Raw genomic sequence first — 21,119 nt, 5'->3', positions numbered from 1 at the left:
AACCCCTTCACAAGTGATCCCCCTGATCTAGATGACAATACCAAAGCACTCGCCTACATGCATAACCTGATAATACAAAGAACTCAGCACAGCTGTTAACAACACCCACCGGGACTAATATTAACACCATATTCACCATCAATATATCTGGGGAAGTGAATAGCTAGCTGTGTATGTATATGTATATGTATATATATATATATATATATATATATATATATATATATATATATATATATGTATATGTATATATATATATATATATATATGATGATTCCAAAGTACAGGAGTAAATAAAAAGCTAAAAGCTGACCACAGCCCTATGGGAATATTAGAGTAAGAGCCCAAATGGCAAATGGTTTACATTAACACAATTAGATACAACAGAGTGAAAATTAAAAGAAAACATGGCAATCTACAAACTTAAAGGGAAGAAGAAAGAAGAAGAAAAAAAAAAAAATAATAATAATAATAATAATAATAATAATAATAACAACAATAAATAAACAAATAAAATAATTATAACAATAATAATGATAATAAAAAATAAATAAATAAAAAGAATGTGGGGGAAAGAAACAGTGATTGTCAACAACAGCATGGCAATGAGAACAAGGAAAGAAAAGGAGAGCACTTTAAAAATTAGCATGGAGGGGGGTTGGTATCAAATACCGTATATAGTACAGTAAACCCTCACTATAATAAACAAATTGGGGGTTATTGTTCATTAAAGGCTAAAAACTCAGACTGGAAACCACTGTACACAGCACTTGGTACAAACTAGCACTTTCCCATATGTACAACCTGCCAAGCCTTGTATGACTGCACAAGTCTCAAACAAAGCACATAAGCATTCAATTTATCCCTTTTTAATGAACGTTCCTTGGCTAAGCTTACATTAAGGCCAAAATTCCTTATACTGAGGTCCATTACTGCTGATAAAGTGGAAGATGGTAACATGGATAAGGAAATGAATCCCTGAATGCAGGAAGCAAGAATAGTAGTGGGAACACTAAGTGTACAAAAGTAAAAGAAAAAATAATAATAACAAATAAATAAATAAATAAATAATAATAATAATAATAATAACAAATAAATAAATAAAAAGATAAAATAAAAGTAAGCATGGGTATGTTGTTTTATGAACCCAAATCATGGAAGATGGGATAAGTCCTATTAAAGTGGTAACAGTTATGGAAATGGACTGTATCATTATTATTATATCAAAGTCTGCTACCAATAACCAGTACTTCCATCCTTGGTAACATTAGCATGCTAACGAGATGGCATCATTATGGTGGTACAGGAAGAATTTAAGGACTGTTGCAGGAGGGAGGGGATCGGAAAAAATAAAAGTAACCAGCACTTTTCTTTGTATGAAGACCAGTCTTTGACCATAGAGTAAATATAGCATGACTGGGTATTGTTTAACCACTTCCATACGGTGATGCCTATGTAGGCGTCATGAGGAGCAAGTGGGTAAGCGATGATGCCGACATCGGAGTCTTTATTATGTTTATTGTAGTCGTACCTACGTAACCTCCATTCTCTCTAAACTGGCTTCATCATATTTTCTATGGTTATCAATATTCACGGGTTAAAGAGAATGAACGATTGAGCACTGACTTTATCTTTTATAATGCGATTACTATGACGCAACATTACACGTCGGGCAGCTAATGCTGCCAGACGTGCGATGTGCCCCGGAATGAAGAGGTTAAGTTCCTAGTGTAAACTTATGCAGTCAATACCCCATACAGGATGTTAGACAAGAAAATATGGGACAAAACACAAGAAGTGAGGTGGTACAGGCTTACAAAGAGGATGGAGTGGGTCAGACAAGTCCACAGTATGTGACAACTGTGGAAGGAAGGAAATGAAGAGAAAAATGGGAGAGTGCACAAGTGAAAACAAAGGCAAACGTGGAATAAGTAAATGTACTGGCAGATAACAAGAGCAAGTGCAAGATGGTGAAGGTTGCCCTGTTTTATTAACTGTAGTTTAGTTAGGTTAATACCAACAACCTTGTTAGGGACAGTAGGCCTGCTGTTGTTTGTTCTTCCTTTGTGTTCCTTTGAGTACACCAGGAGGTGTATAGCTGTGGGTGAGAGCGTTACCTTTCCACTATGCATTTGGACTTTCAGGGCAGGTAACAGCCATTGATGGGAATTGGAGACGTGTGGAACTTGAACTCACAACTACGTAAATGTGAGGTCCGCATGCTTATGATTATGCCACCAAGGACGAGAGGAAGAGGGGAAGGATAGATGGCTATTGATATCCAAGGGTAACAGGAATGGGAGGAAAGGAACTGGGAATGAGTGGGAAGGGGAGTGATATCAATCCATTACCCCAGGTCTCTCCCAATGACTCCTTTGTAACAGGCAACTGGGAATGGGAATGATGTTCAGTCAGTAGTAACTAGTGGTTCTCTCCTTGGGAACAACATTGCATGAAAGAAGTTGACTTGTTGATGTGATCAGTCTCCAATCGTAAAAGAAAGTATAATTTTTTTGGCTACCCCACTTGAAAGGGGGAAAAAGCCTTGGTATATGTATGTATAAAGTCTTGATCTACAGGGAGGAAGACTGGGAAAGGAGGCAGAAAGAATGAAGAAAACAGGAGAAAAGGAGGTAGGGAAGGGGAGGAGAAAGGGGAGGATGGTGAGGGTAGGGACGGGTAAGAGGGAGGAGAAAAGGGAGGAGGATGAGGGTTGGGGAAGGAGAAGAAAAGATGAAGAGAGGAAAAGGTTGGAAGGGGGAGGGGAGGTGGAGGGGGAGGGAGAGGTGGAGGGGATGGGGAGGGAGAGGTGGAGGGGATGGGGAGGGAGAGGTGGAGGGGATGGGGGAGGGGAAGATGGAAAAGGAGAAGGAAGAGGGGGGACAAGGAGGGGAAAGACGGATGGGGAAAAGGGATGAAGTAGAGGGATGAGGAAGAGTGATGACGAAGAGGGAAGAGGAAGTGGGAGGAGGAAGAGAGGGAGAGAAGGAAAGGGGAAGGGAGGGGTAAAAGGAAGAAGGGAAGGAGAGGGAAAGGGAGGAGGAAAGGGAGGTGGAAAAGGAGGTGGAAAGAGAGGAGGAAAGGGGAGGAGGGGGAAGATGGAGTAGAGAGAAGAGGAGGGAATAACTGTTGGCCTGAGTTTCACTAACAGAAAGCCACAAAACCTCAAACCAAATGTTCTTGTGTGAACTGTTGTCTGCACCTTATTAGTGTAAGTCTACTTCTTCCTCACTGTTTAAATGGAGGAGGAGGAAGAGGAGGAGGAGGAGGAAGTGTTGCTGAATGCTAGCCTTCTTTTGTGGAACTGTGTGCATGCATGCATGAATGTATGTATTTACCTAGTTGTATTCTACGGGAGGGGGAGCTATACTTGTGGTATTTGTATCTCGCAACATCTAGTTTGTTCTTAAATTCATGTATGGTGTTTGCACACACTTTTGTTTCATCCAATTTGTTCCAGACATCCACCACTCTGTGTGGGAAACTTTTTTTTTTTTTCTTTCTTCTAGCTCTCTTCTATAACTATCCTTTTTAAGTTTCTTTTCATGTCCCCTTGTTTTTCTTTTATCCCAATTTAAGAGGCCTTTTCTATCAAGGACGTCCATACCTTTCATAATTCTATAAATGGCCAACAGATCACCTCTTTCTCTTCTTTGTTCCAGGGTTGATAATTCCAGTTTAGACAATCTTTGCTCATATATCAAGTTTTGAAAGTGTGGGGGCCATCTTTGTTATTGTGTGTGTGTGTGTATCAGATGAGATTGTACAAAGTTTCCATGAAATAAATGCAGGAAATAGTAGTGAGAAATGCCCAGGGGCCTGATGGAATCTCAAATTTGTTACTGAAAGAATGTAGAGACCAACTGGCAGACAGGACTGATAATCTAATAATACATTATTCTGAGTTAGTGAAAATATCACAAGAATGGAGAAAAAAAAAAAAAAAAAAAAAAAACTAATACCATACCAATTCATAAAGAAGGATACAAACACAAATCAAACTATAGACTATTTAAGGCAAACATTAAATCTATATGTGAGGAGTTTGTGACCTTAAATCAAAGAGAAAACACACTGGCAGCCTTGCCAGTTTTCTGCAACAATCTTCCCCTTTTTAATTCCTGATTTTTTGTTGTTGTTGTAATGTGGAAGAGGTCTAGTCTATAGACTGAATGTGTCACATAAACAGATCAATACCACTATACAAGTAATTGTTCTCCTACACTTCCTTATGACCAGATACAGAAACCAACCCAGGCCAATACTCATGTACAAAACCAATACACTTTTAACCCCTACAGCGTCAGTGGCATACGTTATATGCCGCAAATTAAAAAATTTGCCAAAAAATAGGCATTATGTCAAGGGTCAAATATGTGGTAATGACCAAGTAGCCCTATCCATTGGCTATAAAAGACACCCAAAATCTTTTATTTATTGACAAAACTGGCAATCCCAGCAGTAATTTTTTGGGAATAAATTGGGTATAAAATCAGCCTTTAGAGTGCAATTTAGGCAACTGGTGTATGAAACAAAGTACGAGAAGGTGAAGTTGTACAGACGTATAGAACTGGCAATTTCACGCTGCCAATTTTCGTAATAAATGTGTAATACAAAATGTGGCCGGGCAATAATGGTGTGATGGATGCTTACTAAAACATTTACCAAAACAATAAGAAACACCACAATCACCTATCCTCCATGAAATCATATTATATATATATATATATAAAATACTGAAAAATCAATTTACCATGTAACAAAGTGATAAATATTTGCCAAAAAATCCATAAAAACTATTTATAAACACTTTTTCTGTAAGTGTCAGACTATTATGGGTGACTGTACACTGATTTGAAACATCATAAATGTAAAATTCCTTCACAATCTGAAATTCTAATGAGGCTTTCCCAAAAAATATGGATGTTCTACCAAACTTTCGCATGCATACCAACAAAATCGACCCAGTTTTTCCACTTCTAGGCTAAGATGAATCAAAATAAGCAAGATTTGCTGGTTTTACAACATTTCGAGTTGAAAAAAAGGGGGGGGGGGCTCAGACATTGTATGGATTAACACATACATATACCAAGGCTTTTTCCCCTTTACAAGGGAGGTAGCCATAAAGGAAAAGGCATAAAATCATTCCCACCCATTCCATCCCTGAATACACTCCACACCCCTCCACCTTCCCTCTTATCTATGGTTTAACACACATTCATCAAATGCAATACATCCCACTCATGGATCTACCTCGCACAACACATCCCAACAAAAAAACACACACCCAGAATTGGAGCTGCATCCCACACACAATCCCTACACCTAAAAATCACAAGTGAAAAGAAATCTTAAACATATGATGAATAAATATAGATGAAATCACAAACACATAGACCTCCAATTCAAGAAACAAAATTAACACAATCTACACTACCCACTTTCAATGAATCACAATAAGAAGTCAACATGTAAGACCAAAGGTAGGATGGGAAAGAAGGGAACTATCAAGTGAGGTCACAAATTAAATTTGCCTGGTCAATAATGAGGTCAGCAGTCTAGATGAATTGTACCGCTAGGATTTTGTATGCACAATGACAATCTATACCCTTCAAAAAATTTGGGCTATTACTAATACACCCAAATGGATGACAGAGAGACTGAAAAATGAGATCATAATAAAAAGAGCTTCATGTTAGAAAGGAAAGGGGAGAAATACACCTTAAGACTAAGTATAAGGATCCAGCTGGACTGGTTATTAAAGAACATGTGCACATGTGCAGAGTGAAATGTAACTATGAAATTAAGGTTGCCAGGCAAGCAGGATCTGACCCAAAGAGATTTTTCCTTTCTAAAGAACTAAAAAATACAGAAAAGATAGGCCTAATTAAACCTAATGATGTTTGAATAGATTCAGAGGAACAAACAAGTGCAGCATTTAATATATATTTTTTCTCAATATTTACAAAAGAGAGGACAGATATGGTACCTGACTGCAACCTGAACTCTAATGGGGATGCGGGGAGTAGACTAGGTAGCATCAGCATTTGTGAATAGAGTTGTCACCAGAGATAAGAAAAATAGAATCTTAAAAAAATCCATGAAATTGTTGAAACAATCAAAGGAAAATTACCATAACCAAAATGCCATAAAATATCCACAAACTGTCACCAAACAAGCTCTAACCTCTCCAACGCTAGTCTAATTCTCGCGGGCAGCATCAGCTGCCTGATGTATGATTTGATGATGCATCACAATACTCGTATTATAAAATATAAAATTATAGCTGTATTGCTAGTTCTTTCACTCTGAATACTAATAAATACAGAAAATATGGTCAAGCCAGGTCACAGAATATGGGGGCCATTCAGCTAAAACTACAAAATAAATATAATCAAGATGCTAAAGACAGCATCCTCATATACCCACTTGTGCCTCATGATGCCTACGTAGGCGTCATCATATGGACCGGGTTAAACCCCTTTTGGTGTGTGTGTGTGTGTATATATATATATATATATATATATATATATATATATGTTCGATTGAAGACCAGAGCTAATTCTATATCCACTATTTTCTTAGTGATTTTCTCAATTTTCCAAATTGTTTGTATCTTGACACAACCATGAACTGAGAGAGTTGGCAAATAAAGGAAGTATCGTAATTACAATAAAGGTAAGACGAATGCAATGGGCTGGTCATGTCGCCCGAATGGAAATGGACAGAATTCCAAGAAAGGTAATGACGGAAAGAATTATTGGTGGAAGAAGATCAGTAAGAAGACCCAGAAGAAGATGGATTGATAACATTAAATAAGACCTAAGAAGAGCTGGGACGGAGAATACGGAAGACTGGATGACAAGTACACAAAACCGACGTCAGTGGAGGCAGATAGCACCGGCGGTGAGGGGAGCAAGCGGCCCAAACACCAACAGAGTAAGAGTAAGTCTGTATCTTGAAGGGAGGTCAAACACAAGGCTTCCGAGATCCATGGTGTGATTATAATGAAAAACATTACACAAAAATACAAACAAACTACTTGGAAAATTGAGAAAATCACTAAGAAGATAGCGGATATAGAATAAACACTGGTCTTCAATCGAACATGTCTACAAGAAAACTTACTGCCCATTTATACTAAGACTAAAAATTCCAATACTAAAGCCCACTTAAGATCTCAAATATCCATCTAAAATACTTGGTCCAAATGCTATGAAAGACTTAAATATCTTCAACTACTCCATAATAAGTGCCCATATAATACCCACACTCAATTCAAGCAAAACATCTGAAAATCCTGCATCCTCCAAACTAATCTCAAAACTATCCACCATATAGCTAATAAAAAGGTTACTGGCATAAAGAAATGCAATGAAACTACCCATCTATCCTAACCATATATACATACATAAACCTACAGTACACTCTCATTATCAACAGCTTGAAACAGCTGTCAATAATAAAACTGTCAATAATGATACAGTCATGTACAACTATTTACAGAATAGCACAGGTCTCCCTAGTCAAAGTACATTAATTAATGTACTTTTATGTATTAATTTTTTTCCCTATACAATGCTAAATAAATGTATAAATATATATATATATACACATACATATATCAAAGGTTCCCCCCCCCCTTATAAGGGAGGTAGCCAAAAAATAAAGGCATAAAAACTACTCATTCCATCCTTATCACACTCCACTCCCCTCCACCCTCTTCCCTCCCTCCTATAAAAATATAAATAATGAGTGAAAAAAAATAAACTTATGTCTTCATTAGTGAAGTGTTTGTTGATGAGTCTGTACAGTATTACAGTATAGTACAGTGAGTCCTCCTTATACGGTAATTCTTTATCCGGCAAATTCACAGTTACAGTATTTGGTCATTACTACCCTCGATTCTATTTACAGTAAGAAAAATTCACAGATACGGTATCTGCTCGTATTTTGAAGAGGAAAGAGCAGGGAGAAGTTACATCTGCCATATCCTATTATTACATGTTATAATGGGTTCGGTACACAGTAATTTCAATTTGCGGTAAGGTTTTCAAGAACACATATGTACCATATAACGAGGACTTACTGTATCCTGATAGCAAAGCTCATACCACTTATTCTTTTTTTGCATTTCATTCTTTTCAAGTAATGTAAGCACTCATCTTGCCCTCCCTCTAAGGTTTAGATCCCAGAGGAGGTAATGCATGTCATTTGGGAGCCTTGGCAATAATCAATAATACATCTCAGTAAAAAGGGGTTGAAAGACTGAAAATGATGGACACGAGAGAAAGGATGCCGATGCTATTGTGAGCCATTTGGTGTGGCCCAGGAAAACCTCCATTGTTGACATATCTAGTAATGACCTGCGCATGGCAATTTGTCTCACTGTTATTTTGTACATTATCTATTTATGGAATATATATATTCATAACATGACTGTATGGTGTTAGGAATAGCTTGTGATTTGAGGGAATGACAATGACAGTAAAGTTTCCATTTTGCCTGGCAATTTCACATTAGCCATATTGCCATACAAAATGGAGATTATGTCATCTTTCCATCAGTCATTCCTACCACCATACAGTCACGTTATGAATATATATTATATATATATATATATATATATTATATATATATTCCATAAATAGATAATGTACAGAATAACAGTGAGACATATTGCCATGTGCAGGTCATTGCTAGATATGTCAACAACTGGGGTTTCCTCGGGTTTTCCCAGGCCATGCCAAAGGGCTCACGTTAGAACACATGTACTAAAGTGTCAAGAATGCAAACTAAGCAAGCTCAGGCGCGCGCAATACAAACATATGGTATGGTAGAGTAAATTGGCTTTGCTTACTTTAGGAATACTTAAAATAGCTAATTCACAGAAAATTTCTTTTGATAACAAGGGAATACTATATACAGTACTACCTCTCATTAACGGACGTTAAGGAGCTGTGCTTGCGGTGTTTTTGGTGCTGTTGTTTAGTGCTGTGCAATCACTCTACCACCCAAAAACCACTCCAAATCAATGGATTATTCACATCAATGGACACCGTTACCCCCCTTTTAGTCCGTTAATGAGAGGTAGTACTGTACATATTTATTCATAAGGAGGAGCCAAGAAAAGAGGGAGTGAGGGGTGGTGAATAGGAAGTATGTGGGGATGAAAAGAGTGGGGTTGGATTTATGCCTTTTGACTTTGGTTCCTTGTAAGGGAGAAAAAGCCATTGGTATATGTATGTATAATAAAACTAGATATTCACAACAAAGACAAGAAATGGCTAAGTTCTTGTTCAAGGAGAAAATACTCGCATCTCTTCACAAGTTATCTTCCAACACCACATCCACATAACACCAAATCACTCATCTACACAGGTGATATGATAATGATAACCCAGCATAGTAATTACAAAGCTGCCAAGGACACCTAAGCTAGCTTACACAAACTAGAATGAGAGAATATGAGAATGAGAGAGAAGAGAAGAGAAGAGAAGAGAAGAGAAGAGAGAGAGAGAGAGAGAGAGAGAGAGAGAGAGAGAGAGAGAGAGAGAGAGAGAGAGAGGGGGGGGGAATTAAATGGCCAAATCCTTCCAATAAAAAAGAACCCTAAATTTCTAGTCTTCACTTTTCATACTCATATGATCCTTAGCAGGTATGTCAAAGATCTGACTGTAAAAATCAATACAAAAATGAACTTATTAAAATCAATCACAAGAACAGACTACAGAAGGAAACTAATAAGTCTATAAATAATTCAAAAGAACCACGATTGCCCATTATTCCACAACTTAGTTCCCAACAATCAGCAAACTTGGCAGACTTTACAAACTATACAAAATAATACTTTAAGATGCATCAAACACCCCCCCCCACTCCAGAAAGAACGCTTGCACTTGGAAACTAAAATCTTCCACATGGAACTGTGTTCCTGTCATTTTCTTGTGGTGGAAAGGATTTTTGCTTATGCATTATTATTATTCTATCTATCTATATATCAAGAGTTTTTCCCCAATATAAGGAAGGTAGCCAAGTTATAGGCATGTGCCTACTCCCATCCCCCCTTTCACCTTAGCTCCTCATGGATGATGGGTCATCCCTGTATCCTACCCACTGCTTTGGGTCAGAAGTAATGTAGCAAGAAGGAATTATTATCATCATTTATTAATTATTAATAGCAGTATGGGGCTGGTTTGGTACATTCAATTATTACTCTCAGTGCTCCATTCTGTAGAGTTTAAATAACTTGCGTTCAACTTGCCATATACTGTCACGTGACCTGGAGAAACATCACAAAATAGAAGAACAAGTCCCAATCTAAACATAAATTCCAGCAACCACTCCACTAGACATGCCTCAACATAACGTACAAGCAACATTCCCTGACAAAACAAAGTGCCCATTCTCAATGATTTAGTTCAATGAATCAAGGAGGGTGAGCACGTTGTTATGTCAGGGGATGTTGCTTGTATGTTATGTTGAGGAGGTTGTCTAGTGGGGTGGTTGCTAGAGTTTATGTTTAGACTGGGGACTTGTTCTGGGTTTTTTTTTGTGTCCTCTTTGGTCAGCTGTCTTGTATAAAGTCAGATTAGGTGATGTGCATTCAGATTACATGTATGTGGTTTGGTAGTGAGTTGAGTGGATGGAGTTTAAGGATGAAACCTTGAGACAACCTCCTCAACATAACCTATGAGTAACATCCCCTAACTGAACAATGTGCTCATTTGCCTTACAAACACAAAATATAAACTATACAAGACCTCCAATTGAACCACTTTCCAATAAAGGCTACCATAGAACAGTAGGAGCAAATACAACCTGCATACAAGAACTTTCATATTATATATATATATATATATATATATATATATAATATATATATATATATATATATAATCACGAAGAACCCACGGTTGGAATAAAAGGAAACTTTAGAAGAACGTGTAACTTCTATATTTTGGCTAATAGCTATAGCCCTCTTCCTGAAGAGGACTATAGCTATTAGCCTTAATATAGAAGTTCCACATTCTTCTAAAGTTTCCTTTTATTCCGACTGTGGGGTCTTCGTGATTTTATATATATATATATATATATATATATATATATATATATATATATGTATATATATATATATGTATACATGTACATACATAGACAGTAGAAGCCCGATTTAACAAATCCCTATCTATCGGAAGCCCAATTTAACACAAGTGTAAAATCAATAGTGGAATACATGGTTTAGTGACATGTTTGCTAAATCAGGTGCTTTTCCATTACCTGGCAGAGCAGTGTAGACACATATTTCAATATAATTGTGTACACTGCTGGTATATATTTTATGCTAATGGCCAATAGTATTTTGTGGAGGCTCTTGAATTAATTAACAATTTCATTAAATAGGGCATCAATAATATATATATATATATATATATTACACACATACACCAAGAGCTTTTACCCCCTTTACCAGGGAGGTAGCCAAAGTCAAAAGATATATACCCACCCCCACCTATTCCACTACCCTTTCCTCCCTCTCATCTTAGCTCCTCATGGATGATGGGTCTTCCCTGTATCCCGCCCACTGCCCTAGGTCAGAAGCAATATAACATGACGCAGTACATCCACAGCAAGACTGCTTCACTTAATCAGTAACCCCTCCCTCTGTCCCTCGTGCAGAAAAATAGCAGATGGAAAGAAATCCCTTTCGGCTGTGTCAAAATATCATTCATACACAACCACTCCCTAACCCCCCATCCACTACCAACTCCCTTCCTTGCATCACAGTATTACCCCACTGTTATTAAAGTAGGATAAAAGAAAAACAAGAGGACATGAAAAGAAACTCAAAAAGGATAGTTAGTGAAGAGATCTGAAAAAGAATAGCTTCCCACAAAGAGTGGTAGATGTCTGGAACAAATTGGACAAGGCAACAGTGTGTGCAAAAACTATACAAGAATTTAAGAACAAACTAGATGCTGAAAGATACAAAGACAGGTCACTACGAGCATAGCTCCCTTCCTATATAATACAACTAGGTAAATACACAGCCATTCTCCACTCACCCCATCTCCTGCCTTTTTCCTTCCTTGTTCATTCCTTCTTTCACTCTTTCTCATTCTATCCCCTACCATACTTCTCAGACATTTCATCTCAAATACATATAAATTATTCCTCTCTGCCTTTCTTAAATTCTATGTCTCTGCTCCATACAGTGCTGTTGGCACAATCACCCCTTCATATAATCTCTGCATCCATTCCCACCAGATGCCTATTACTTACAATACTTTTTAATCTTCTAATTTACCTCCACCTGCACTCCTCCCTGTCCTGCTACATGCAACCCCAAGTACCCAAAGCCATCCACTTCCTCCAGCCTCTCTCCTTTAAAGCCACATCCACACATGTTGCATTTCCACGTATTGTATCATCTTTGTGTACTACCTAGTGATACAATACAGTGCAACAGGGTATTGTACCCACTTGTTGCATATCCGTATACAGCAGGCGGATACACAAGTGGGTACAATACCCTGTTGCACTATATCGTATCACTAGGTGGTACACAAAGATGATACAATATGTGGAAATGCAACAAGTGTGGATGCGGCTTTAGACTTGCTTCCAAATTGCTGCTATCCTCTCCCCTGGTACATCCCATCACCTTACTTTTACCTACATTTACCTTCAGCTTTCTCCAATTGCATACTTTCCCAAACTCTCTCATTAACTCCCTTAACCCCTCCTTCGACTCTGCCACAAGTGCGATGTTGTCAGCAAACAACTGGCTCACCTTCCACTTTTCTATTTTCTTTAACTATCTCCAATCACTTTTCTCTATTTTCTTTAACTATCTCCAATCACTTTTCTCTATTTTCTTTAACTATCTCCAATCCCTTGCCCATTTCCCTTACATTTACCTCCAGCACCACCCCCATCCATGTACACATTGAACAGCCATGACAACATAGACACATTCCTGACACAATCCCACCTTTCCCTCAAATCACTTGTTCTCTCCATTTCTAATTCTAACACATACTCTACTACTCGTTTAATCTCAACTGCCCTGAACATATTCCCTGATCCCATATATCTTCACATGTGCACAAATATATATACACATACACACAAAAACAAAACAAAGGGAACTAAGAAATTTTCTGAGACCTGTGACATAATTCAGTATATGAAATAGCAAGAACCACACAAAAGGTAAGCAAAAGACATACTCCAATAGCTCACTCTGTGTAGGTTCATGGTCTACAGGATGTGTCACACAGACAGGATGTGTCACACAGACAGGATGTATCACACAGGATGTATCACACAGACACACAATTTCCACACAGAGCATGTTTATTGGAAGTCTTGGGCCTGCTGCACATGGAAACATAATTGATGTATTGAACTTGCTCATTGTGAGTCTACAGCCTACAGGCTGTATTTTCAGCATTGTATGGAGATGTCATTGTCATACAGAGCTTACTCAATATTGGTCTATGGTGTATGGCCTACAGCATCATACGGAAACAATTACCACATGAAACTGGTTTAATTTGCACTCTGTCGCTAAAAAATAAAATTTGGATTTAATCTTAAAAGCCAGTGCACTAACTTATGTCTGAAACATTACTAGTAATACTGTGAGTCTGAGGTTGATTTGTAATTCTATCAATCTATACACCAGACTTTTTTCCATTTACCAGGGAGGTAGCCAAAGTCAAAAGGCATATACCCACCCCAACCCACTTCATCCCCACCCATTCCACTCCCATCTGCCACCCCCTCCTCCCTCTCATCCCAGCCCCTCAGGGACGATAGCCCACTCCTGTATCCCACCCAATGCCCTGGGTCAGAAGCAATTCAGCAAGACACAGCACATCCACAACAATGCTGCACCACCCAATTGGCAATCCTCCCCTCTCTGCCCCCTCATGCAGAAAAATAGCAGATGGGGAGAAATCCCTTCAGGCTGTGTCAAAACATCATTAACACACAACCGCCCCCCCCACTACCTTCCCTGCATCATAGCATTATCCACACACACTCACCCCTATCTCTCACCTTCCCCCTTCCCTACCCAACAGACATCCTCCTCCTGGTCAAAACCCCCTTCACCCCTTCCATCCATCCCATGTAGAGAAAATTAATATAAATCATTGAAATCTCTAACTGTATACTTTGGAATAATGAAAAGAACTGATGGACAAGATTCATAGCCCAACTGAGTTCATTAACCCCTTCAATATGGTGACACCTACGTAGGCATCATGAGGAGAGAATGGGTATATGAGGAGGATGGCATTGGTATCTTGATTATATTTATTTTGTAGTTTTAGATGAGTGACTCCCATATTCTGTGAACTGACCTGAGCATATTTTCTGTGGTTATTAACATTCAGAGTGAAAGAGAACAAGTATTACAGCTGTAACTTTACATTTCATAAAGTGAGTATTGTGATACATCATCGTACATCCGGCAGCTAAAGCTGCCCATGAGAATTTGACTCATATTGAAGTGGGTTAATAGGGGTAGTGTTTCAGGATTGGAACAGGGTCAATATGGTACCAATTTATATGAAAGAAAGCAAGTAAGAACCTCTGGACCTATGTCACTGACCAACATACCTAACTTGTGTGAGATTAGGTACCTAGAAAAATCAGATATTTTGGTAGAAAACTAACTTGTATACAAAAAAGGAAAGATCGTATGTTTCAAATCTGACAAGGTTTTCTTCAAGGGCAGTTAGTGAGCTTGAAGAGAGATGGGTCAACTGTGTGTATCTATATCTAGTAAAAGTCTTCAACTAAGTACCACACAAATGAGTACTGTAAAAATTGGAGCTTACTGGAGGACTTCATGGAAGTCCCTTGGAATGGACAAGACTTCTACAAAGATGATATACGAAAGCAGCAGTAAAGGATAAGATGTCAGGATGGAGTTAAGTGCAGTACTACCTCTCATTAACGGACTAAAAGGGAGGTAACGGTGTCTGTTGATGTGAATAATCCGTTGATTTGGAGTGGTTTTTGGGTGGCATTGTGATTGCACGCACGAAACAACAGCACCAAAAATACCGAAAACACAGCTAATTAACGTCTGTTAATGAGAGGTCTCACTGTACCTAGAGCAGAGGTGAGCAACTATTTGGCATGTGGGAAAAATGTTGCACACCAACGACTTTTCTTTGGAATGAGTTACCCAGGCTCACCAACGGAAATCAAATATATAAACCGACAACTTGCTGAGTTTTATATTTCATCTCATCAGAATAACTGATATACAGGGTATATATATATATATATATATATATATATATATATATATATATATATATATATATATATATATATATATATAAAACTGTACACACAATTTGGCAGTTGATAATTCAATCATTTATTTTTGCTTTGCAGACGAAACCCATTGGAATTACTGATGGCAGCCAGACTAAAATTTGGTGAAAGGAAATTAATTCTAAAATGCTACTGGAAGTATGAAAACGCAGTTGAAGTGCAAAGACAATTTTGGAGGGAGTTTCAAAAAGAACACCAATGCAAGTTACCATCACTTGAATTAGACAAGTTTGAAGATGATGGAACTTTTCAGAACAACCACAAGATTCGTTCAGGTAGACCACTGACATTGACGAATCTCACAAAGGAAGAAAGAGTATTGGAAACATTTCAGCTAGTCCAAGAAAGTCAGTGCGGCAAGCTAGTTGTGAGGTAGGTATTTCAAAATCATCTGTCCATCACATTATGAAATGTCATTGAAAAAGTTATGGTCCAAGATTAGTCTATGCTCTTAATAACGACAATTCAGACCAAAGAGTACAGTACTGTGAGTGGTACTTGGAACAATGTACAGAAAATACATACAGTACTTTCCAACAAAGATTGTGTGAAGTGACGAGGCCACATTCAAATTAAATGGTTCGATTAACTGCCACCATTCTTTTTTTATGCCACTGTGACTGGTCCCATTTACTCGAACTTGCCACAACAGTGTCATGTCAAGCATTAGAGAAGACTTTGAAAATGAGTTTTATTTTAGGCAAGATGGGGCACCCCTACATTACCATCGCTATGTTAGATCCTTCCTTGATGAGATCTTGCCAAACAGGTGGATTGGACAGAAGGGTTTCATTGAATACCCTCTGCGTTCACCAGACCTCACAGCACTAGACTTTTTTATGGGGATTTTTAAAGGACAAAGTCTATGTTATGAGACATGCAACAGTCTCTGAATTGAGAGCAACCACTGAATGTGAATCAACGCAAATGCCAAAGGAATTGTTTCATGATGTGTGCGATTCCACTGCTTTGCGTCGTCGGCAGTGTCCGGACCAGAATGGATGTCAGTTTGAAAACAGGTGATGACAAAACAATAAAATGATTTTTGTAAATACTATTACATTTTGAAAGTTAAAATTATTTTAATAAACACCTACTTTACAATTATTTAAAGTGTGTACACATTTTTGGGACACCTTGTACATACTATATATTCATAAAAATAATAACTTTGAAGCCCTCCAAATGAGTTTTGACATGGCAGCACTGGTTTTGTGTGCTGTCTAGTTTTTGCATTAGTCACCACATGGTTATACATGGCATAACTCCTTTACCACAATTCAATAAATTCTTTCAGGTTTCATAAACAATCAAATCCTTGGCAAAGCCCACATTCTGCTTCATGAGGGTTCAAACTTCATCTACATACCGAGGACTATTTTCTCTTTTACAAGGGACATAGCGAAGTCAAAAAGCAGGGACCCACTCCCACCCACCACCCTCTCATAGATGAAGAGTCATCCCTATCCTGCCCACTGCCCTGGGTCAGAAGCAATGAAGCAAGACACTATACATCCACAGCAAGGCTGCTTCATTTAATTGGCAACTGCCCCCCTCTCTGTATCCTCATCCAGATAGAAGAGAAGATGGGAAGAAATCCCTTTGGGCTCTGTCAAAATATCATTCATACATAACCACTCCCTCCCTTCCGTGCATCTCAGTATCATCTATACACCACCATTCCCCACTCACCCCTATCTCCTGCCTTCTTCCTTCATTGCTCAACAGACCCCCTCTTGCTCAATGCCCATTTCACCCCATCCATTCATCTCATCCTTGGCCATCCCCTCAAGTTCATTAAATCCACCTCTGCCTTCCCAACTCTTTTACTAATATTTCTTCACTAATTCTTTCCATGAGTCCAAATCATCCCAATACTCTTTCATCAGCCATTTCCTTTTCCCCTCCCGTTCTCCTCTTCACTTCCTCATTTTTCACTCTAATCAACCTTGTAACCCCTACCACACTTCTCAGACATTGCATCTCAAATTTAAACTTTTCCTCTCTGCCTCTCCTAAATTCCAAGTCTCTGCTTCATTCAATACTGTCAGCATAACCACACCTTTGTATAGTCTCCTCTTTGCATCCATTCCCAGATGTCTAGTTTTCATGACACTTTTTAAACCCACAAGGGATTTTGTTGCTTCTTTCAATCTACAATTCACTTCCACTCCATTACTCTCTTTCCTGCCACATGCAACCCCCAGTACCTAAAGCTATTCACTTCCTCCAGCCTTTCTCCTTTCAGGTGTACTTCCAAATTGCTGCCACATCTCATCACCCACATACACCTCCAATTTCAGTTGCATGCCCACCTCATCTCCATCACTAACTCCCTTAATCCCTCTTATGATCCTACCACAAGCAGTGTTATCAGCAAACAACTGGGTCAGCTCCCACCTTTTTCCATTTTCTTTAACAATCTCTGGTCCCCTGTCTCTTTACCTCCCGCACCACCCCATCCATGTATACATTGAACAGCCTTGGTGACATGACATTCCCTCAAACCACTTGCCCTCTCCATTTCCAATTCTAACATAGGCTCTACTATTCTCATAAAAACTCTTGACTGCCCTTGACAGCTTTCCCCCAAACCCATATATCAGTAAAACCTCCCACAGTGCCTTCCTGTCTTCCCTGTCGTAGGCCTTTTCCAAATCCATAAAGGCCTAAAAATCATCCTTACCTTATGCTAAAACTTTCTCACATATCTGCCTTAGTACAAAAATCTGATCCATGCAACCCCTTCCTTTCCTAAACCCACACTGTTCCTCTCCAATTACTCCCTCTTATTTCTCTCTTAATCCTCTCAATTAAAACCCTCCCATTTGCCTTCTCAATTAAACTCAACAAACAGATCCTCTGAAACTACTACATCCGCATTTATCCCTTTTCCTTTTGTAAAGCAGTACTATATAAGCACTCCTCCAGTCCTCTGGCACTCTACCCTCCCTTAGACACACATTATACAACCTTGCTAGCCAGTCTATTACTGTACCTCCCTTCAAACTTAAATCTAAATAAAATACAAGTGCTACTCCACAAAAGGCTCTATTTATCCATAATGATTACATTTTCAGTGACTGGTTTAATAATATTTTATCAAATGTTGGTTAAGCCTGCTGTTCAACATGTTTGCCAGGAACCAGTGCAACCTGCAAGAAAGCCAGTGGTAGGGATATGTTGTGGTTGATTGGCCCCCAACTCTTGCGGTTGGGAGGTGGTTCCATGACAGACACTGCCACACCAGTGATGAACTATGTGAGCCCCACATGGGCCCTTAATACACAACACCCTTCAGACCATACAAAACAAAGCCCTAAACGCAATTACAGGCTGCACAAATACAAGACCTACAGACCATCTACACCAAAAAAGGAAAGTCCTCAAGGTCAAGGATCACCTTGATGTGAGAGGCACACAAACACTTGCCACAAACACAGCACATGTACCCACTACACAACAGAACACCCACGCATGCCAAGAAACATCAAAACACCCAAATTATATTACATATAAACAATCTTTTCTCTTCCTCCACAACCACCAGATACCAGCATCCAGAAGCATATCCATAATCATATCACTCACTCCTCCATCAACAATCTGAGAGACCACACACTGCTGCATGCCTGATATCCCTCTGAATCCTCTTTTCCCTGAAAGGACAGTCCACTTTGCCAGACTATGGTGTGGCCACCATCCAGCCCTCCTAAGCTACCAGAAGAGGCTGGATGACAGCATTGCAGACAAATGCCCAGGATGTAAAGCGGGCCCTACACGATCAATATTATTGCGCAATATTCCATACTGTACAATATTATTGACGGGGTAGGGATGGTTCGTGATGGTTGGAAAAGGAGATAGTGATCTCTAGAACCCTTAGTCGCAACCTAAATGGCAAACGGTGTCAGCCCAGCGGTCAATAATATTGCACAATTTAGAATATTGCGCAATAATATTGATCGTGTGAGGCCCCCTTAACACTTCACTCCATACTATACAAGACGTTATGGAAGACTGCATTGTGCACAATCATGCACCCCAACAACACAATATACACTCTATAAAGATTTCTGGGAAAACCACATTCCAGCTGTGGCATTCCTAAGGGAGATGGAACTGCCTGGCCAGACAGTTTAGGGAACAACAAAATATTTGCTCTTAATGTACATTTCTGTTAATTTATCTACATCAAGGGATCTCCCCCTCATAAGGGAGGTAGCCAAGTCAAGACCTGGGGCAACAGATTGACCAACCCATGGCTCCCCGGTAACTGGCAGACATATCTTCTATTTCATATTGTGCATTGGAGCCACTTCCTACAGCTATCTTTCCATACGACATGGAACTTATCCTTTCACTTTGGCATTCACCAGAAAAAGAAAGTATGAAAAGCACTGTACTGGTGCAGAATGTAGTAATGGAAGTGGGATTAACCCATGCATAGTAAAGGGGTGCCAAGAAGAAAAACAATATGTTCTAATATCTGCCACAATAGATGATAAAATGCCATCTGATATAGATTGGGGGGTTTCTTGGGATTAGTTTGATCCCTTACTTTACAAAGATGTAACGGAAATGAGTAGATTTAAGATGGCAGAAGTCAGAACAAGAGAATCAGTATCATCCAGTGAGACAACTTAAAACCAATCAGGTACTTACCCTGCAACCCTCGGCACCTCCAATCGAGACTTGATACCACCCTTTGGGTTCAATAAAACACTTAAACACTTGAGAAGCTGGAGGGGATCAATCCTTGGCTGTAAAGAGAAAAAATAAGATTTTAAGCAAACAGTCCTATTTAGTCATAGAAAATTCATTGCACACAGTAAAAGCAGATCAATATACTAATAAAAGTTAATCTGCAATATGCAATTACTCATTTTAGACATCGAGATTATGTAATTTTGAAATAATGTGCCCTGTTTATAGTTTGAAGTAAGTTATGATAACACATTTTTTTTGTTTATAATATTTCCTATGTTATGGTGGACAAGTGTGAAGGTGATATTTGTTTCGAGAGTTTCCATTTGATGGCTGCTGCACCTTGGATACCATTTTACCGTTGCCAATTTTTCGCACACTGTCTACTGCACCCACCATAACAGACTGCACGGGCTACGGTAGTAGACATGACCAATGAGTATCTAATAGCCAAAGTGGTGATGGTGGGCTACAACACAGCAGAAAATCCCATTTTAAGTGCAAAAGATGTATTATGACAGCACGAGTACGGAGACCCAACCAGTAATATGAAATATGATTTTAACTTGACTGAAAGCATCTTATGTATGACATTATACTACAATTAAATGTACATGACAATGAACTTGTGCTACCTGGTTGAAATATACTGTACAAGTTAATAGCTAGATTCAATCTAGACTTATGAACCATATCTATATCAATTATTTGAGATAAATGGAAAAATGTCTGCCACAAAAGAGGTTTTCAGCATCCCCACAAAAATATTCAGTAACACAGGTCATCTGATAACCATGAATCTAGGGAATGCCCAACTTCTTACTGAATGGCCAACCTACCCCATTCACCAAAAATCTTATATTTGACATAAATGACCTTCACCCTCCACACAAGAAACTTTAAAGGGAGACAAGATGAAAAGCTCAAAATATTCATATCCGTAACAAGCACAGAATTTGAATACGAGAGAAACACTCATCACAGTGGACAAACAACTTGTTAAAATGCATCCACACCACAGATCTCTACAATGAAGAAAAAGCAAAAGAGAG

General features: G+C 38.7%; 1 protein-coding gene across 4 annotated transcripts in view; it reads right to left on the bottom strand.

Annotated features, from left to right (window-relative positions):
- LOC143041028 (uncharacterized) overlaps window positions 1-21,119 on the bottom strand; it is a 173,171-nt gene that overhangs the window by 131,646 nt on the left and 20,406 nt on the right. For all 4 annotated transcript variants that reach the window (XM_076212616.1, XM_076212618.1, XM_076212615.1 and 1 more), the window contains exon 2: window positions 20,026-20,123. In XM_076212616.1, coding sequence (XP_076068731.1) covers window positions 20,026-20,123 — 98 coding nt within the window. The remainder of the gene's footprint in view (window positions 1-20,025; window positions 20,124-21,119) is intronic.

Source organism: Oratosquilla oratoria, chromosome 30, assembly GCF_046742065.1.
Source record: "Oratosquilla oratoria isolate Oo_2021 chromosome 30, ASM4674206v1, whole genome shotgun sequence".
In the NCBI taxonomy this organism is placed as follows: domain Eukaryota; kingdom Metazoa; phylum Arthropoda; class Malacostraca; order Stomatopoda; family Squillidae; genus Oratosquilla; species Oratosquilla oratoria.
The sequence above is the reverse complement of the archived record's forward strand: the minus strand, read 5'-3'. Positions and strand labels throughout refer to the sequence as shown.